General features: G+C 52.7%; 1 protein-coding gene across 1 annotated transcript; it reads left to right on the forward strand.

Annotated features, from left to right (window-relative positions):
* Window positions 1-2560: 2560 nt before the first annotated feature.
* Window positions 2561-3493, forward strand: LOC116193819 (pollen-specific leucine-rich repeat extensin-like protein 3). Its single transcript, XM_031522569.1, has 2 exons — window positions 2561-3112; window positions 3359-3493. Exons 1-2 carry the CDS (start codon window positions 2561-2563, stop codon window positions 3491-3493), a joined length of 687 nt encoding a protein of 228 aa, XP_031378429.1.
* Window positions 3494-3726: the final 233 nt, after the last annotated feature.

Genomic DNA, 3726 nt, shown 5'->3' on the forward strand with positions numbered 1-3726 from the left:
TAGGCCCACACGTAATAGAACTCCCGAATTCGGAATTTCCGGTTCCGTACAAGACCATTGCCTTAGCATACTAGGTGTATCCATACCCCTAGACCCGGGCGACTCACCGGCCCTCGACCTTCGGGTCGTAAACTGGTAGTGGCGACTCCTTCTCACGTGCGTCCGTCGCGCATCCCCGGGAAGGTGGACAATCCCAAGCCGCGTTGCATTTAGGCGCGCGCATGCGTGCCCGGACGAGACGAAGTTCGGGTGCGCATAGCTTGGCGACTCCACTGGAGACACTTAGAATGTTCGGGCTCGTTCTCGCTTGTTTTGTTTGCTTGTTTATTTATCGCTTTCCGTAATTTTTCGCTTATTACACACTTTTATTTCTCGCACACGCATTGCATATCATACTAGCTTCTAGGTACCTATGGGTCGCGTCCCACGACCGGTAATAGGAGCATAGGTTATATAGGGGTTCGAAGTAGGGGTACGGCGCGCAGTTCGATTGTCGCTTAGGCCCTGAAAAGGATCCCGCTCGATTTCAAGGAATTGACACCCTTGAGTCGGGGGCCCCCATCCCTAGGTAGCACGATCCTTGTAGTGCCGCAATCATGCATAATGCAGGAGCTCCATGCCATCTTCCAACCCGACTTCAATAACAGTCCATCGAGTCGGCCTGCGCCATTTGAGTCCTTTTCTGTTTTGAGAGAAATGTACGTTGTATACATTAAGCCGTGGGCATTTATTTTCTGTACCCATGCATCATATAATTTCAAAATTAGGTGTCATTTGTATTAACTAGTCCTAAATCGGTTTTCCTTTCATCTTGGTAAGAGATGGCGCGCTCGATCTCCTTTCCACACCTCAACAGGGTCACGCCACCACTCGAGGAAATCAATCATATCTGGGCTTATCTGCGCCAAGTCGACCGCGATTACATCAAGACCTTTGTTGGGGATATACCAATGCTAGCCATCTGCCGAGTGGATTGGAACTTCTTGGGAGCATCGGTGACGTTTTGGGACCCAGCCCACGCTGTCTTTAACATCCAAGGTACCGAGCTCACACCTACCATCGAGGAATATCGTACTCTCGTCGGAAGAATTACAGCCACCCACGGCATTGTGGAATCTAACTTCCATACCACCCGACTTGTTTTGGTATCGCGCCTACTCGGGGTGCATAGGTCTCAACTACAAGCCGAACTTGCATATTCAAGGGGATCTTTTACAAAAGAATTTATGTCACGTGATCTTATTCTTAATTTTTGGGACTCTATTATTCCCTCGCTCGGCCGGTCACATTGACGCAGCTTTAGCTAGCGTTGTCCTCCAAGTGATGGGAGGTCGCGAGTACGAGGTGGCCTTGTTGGCCGAGACCATACGGTCCCTTGATCGCGTTACGAGAAAGACCGATCGAAGGTTGAGAGGGTCCCCAATCCTTTTGCAAATTTGGCTCCAAAGCCATGCAAACCCCTTCGGCCTTGTTCGTCCGGTTATGTTTTTCACACGTCCGGAGTCTATCATTTCGCGGTTACTACCTCTGTTGCGTGTGGAGGAACGCAAGGTCTCCGAGTGGATCAAAATTTTTCGCGAAATTTCACCAAAGGGCTTTAAATGGCGCGGCGCGTGGATGCCACCCAGACCCATGACCCTTAAATGTCTTGATTTTAACGGAATACCACTCGTGAGCCATGCGGGGTCCACCACCTATTTTCCGGCGCGAGTAGTGAGGCAGTTAGGTGGCTTACAGACGGTTCCCAAAGGTACGGCGCGAACCAAGTTCGAATACACCTGGCGGGAGGACCAGACGTGCATAGATCGCCTAAGTGAAATCGAACGGGACTTTCAAGCCACAGAGGAATATATCCTCCGCTTTTATCGATGGGGTCCATCAGAGAATGATGATTTCACAGACTCTCCTCCGGTCGAGAGTAGCACATCATCCGGGGCACCGGCACCGGACATGGCCATCCAAGCCGAGCTCGCCAATCTCAGGGCTGAAAGGGACCGCCTCCGCCAGGAAGTCGCCGAGAAGAATGAGCAGCTTGGCGATCAGCTCCAACTACAGAAGGAGCTTGCCCAGGCTCGCGCCCAACTGCAAAGGCGTGATCAGGAGTTGGCGCAAGCGAATGCTGCATTGGAGAGGTCCAGAAAGAGGGCCCGTGGAGGTCCACGCACATCCTAGGATAGATACCTCTACTAGGCCCTCACCTGAAACCGGCGCTTTCCATGGCGACATTAGTTTTTAAAAAAAATTCATGCATCTCATGCATTCCCTTTCTTTTTATTACTTTGTATGTTTATTTTAAAGAGAATATTCTTACATCGAAACTCACACACTTATGGAATCCAGGTATTAACAACTGGCGGCGCCCCACCGGTATCCCACACGCTTCCAATTAAGAATGGCAGAGGAAAATCAACTCGCTGTCTTCGAGGGGAATACACCATCGACGCCTGTTCATTCTCCACATCCCACGATGAACGCACCACCACCGCTTACCTCCACAGGCGTGCCACTAGCACATCATGGAGCTCCCTCGGCCCATCTCCCACAACCGATTTCAACAAGCATGTCACCACTGCCGGGATACGGGCCACCACCACCTGGGTACGCGCCGTCACTACCGATGTATGTGCCGTCGTCGGCCACTCAAGCACCTCCGCCTGCCCATGATCCTACTCGCATGGCCACGCTTGAGGGCAACGTCACCACTCTTCAAAACGCGGTTGACTTAATGGCCACTAATATTGCCGAGATGATGGCCTTGCTCAGGGGGCCAAATCGCGCGTCTTCGAGCTCCATCCCGCCTCTCGCACGCGGGCCAACTGTCGATCCCGCTCCTTGGGTCCCGCCAACCCATGAACCAGAAGGCGACATAGCGGCCGCCCCCGCGCCGACAATTATCCCAGTGCCCGCTCTTCATCCGACGCGCGCGCCGGCAATTCACCCGGTCGACTTTGGCCTTCCTCGGTCCACCATTCCAGCAATTGCCTCACTTCCGCCCATGACGATTCCCGTGCCAGATCCGGTTATGTTCGCACCACCTCCCGTGCCCGTGCCAGCTCCAGCTACCATTTACACTGCTCCTCCGCCGATGGGCTTCCCGGCATCGAGTGCCCCTGTTCCTGCTCACACAACTGAGCCTTTCCCTTACCAAGCTCCACCTCCCATAAATATTACTTTCTCCGAACCGGGCACGCCGACTCAAGCGGCCCCCAGAGCTCCACCCACAAATTTCTTTCCCGAAACGGAAACCAAGCAGGAGAGGAGAATGAAGAAGATGGAAGAGACTATCAGGGCCCTCCAAGCTAGTGATCCCCGACATAGCACTAGTTATCAAGATTCGACTCTCTTCCCGGGGATGCAGCTACCCGCGAAAGTCAAGGTACTCGAATTTCAAAAGTACGTTGGAACTAAAGACCCGCGACACCACCTCCGTCACTACAACGGAAAGATGCTTCAATACTGGGACTACGAACAGTTCGTCATCGCGACTTTCTAGGAAAGCCTGTCAGGACCGGCTCTTAATTGGTTCATATCTCTCCGAGCGGAAGACATCCCCTCCTAGACCGAACTGGCCAAGAAGTTTGTTGAGTAGTATGAGTATAACATGGAGATGCCCCCGTCCTTCCTCGAGTTGAGCACGATGGAAATGGCAGAGGGGCAGAAGTTTGAGGATTACGCCACGAATTGGCGTTCGGAAGCAGCAAAACATTTCCCTCCAATTTGCGAAGC

Source organism: Punica granatum, chromosome 2 (assembly GCF_007655135.1).
Source record: "Punica granatum isolate Tunisia-2019 chromosome 2, ASM765513v2, whole genome shotgun sequence".
NCBI lineage: Eukaryota > Viridiplantae > Streptophyta > Magnoliopsida > Myrtales > Lythraceae > Punica > Punica granatum.

What these genes read in the sequence shown, in the direction of transcription:
- LOC116193819 (XM_031522569.1), top strand. Translation starts at nt 2,561, where the DNA reads ATGTCACCACTGCCGGGATACGGGCCACCACCACCTGGGTACGCGCCG. An exon ending in TCCCGGCATCGAGTGCCCCT is followed by an intron (nt 3,113 to 3,358) that starts GTTCCTGCTCAC and finishes CCGGGGATGCAG; the next exon opens with CTACCCGCGAAAGTCAAGGT.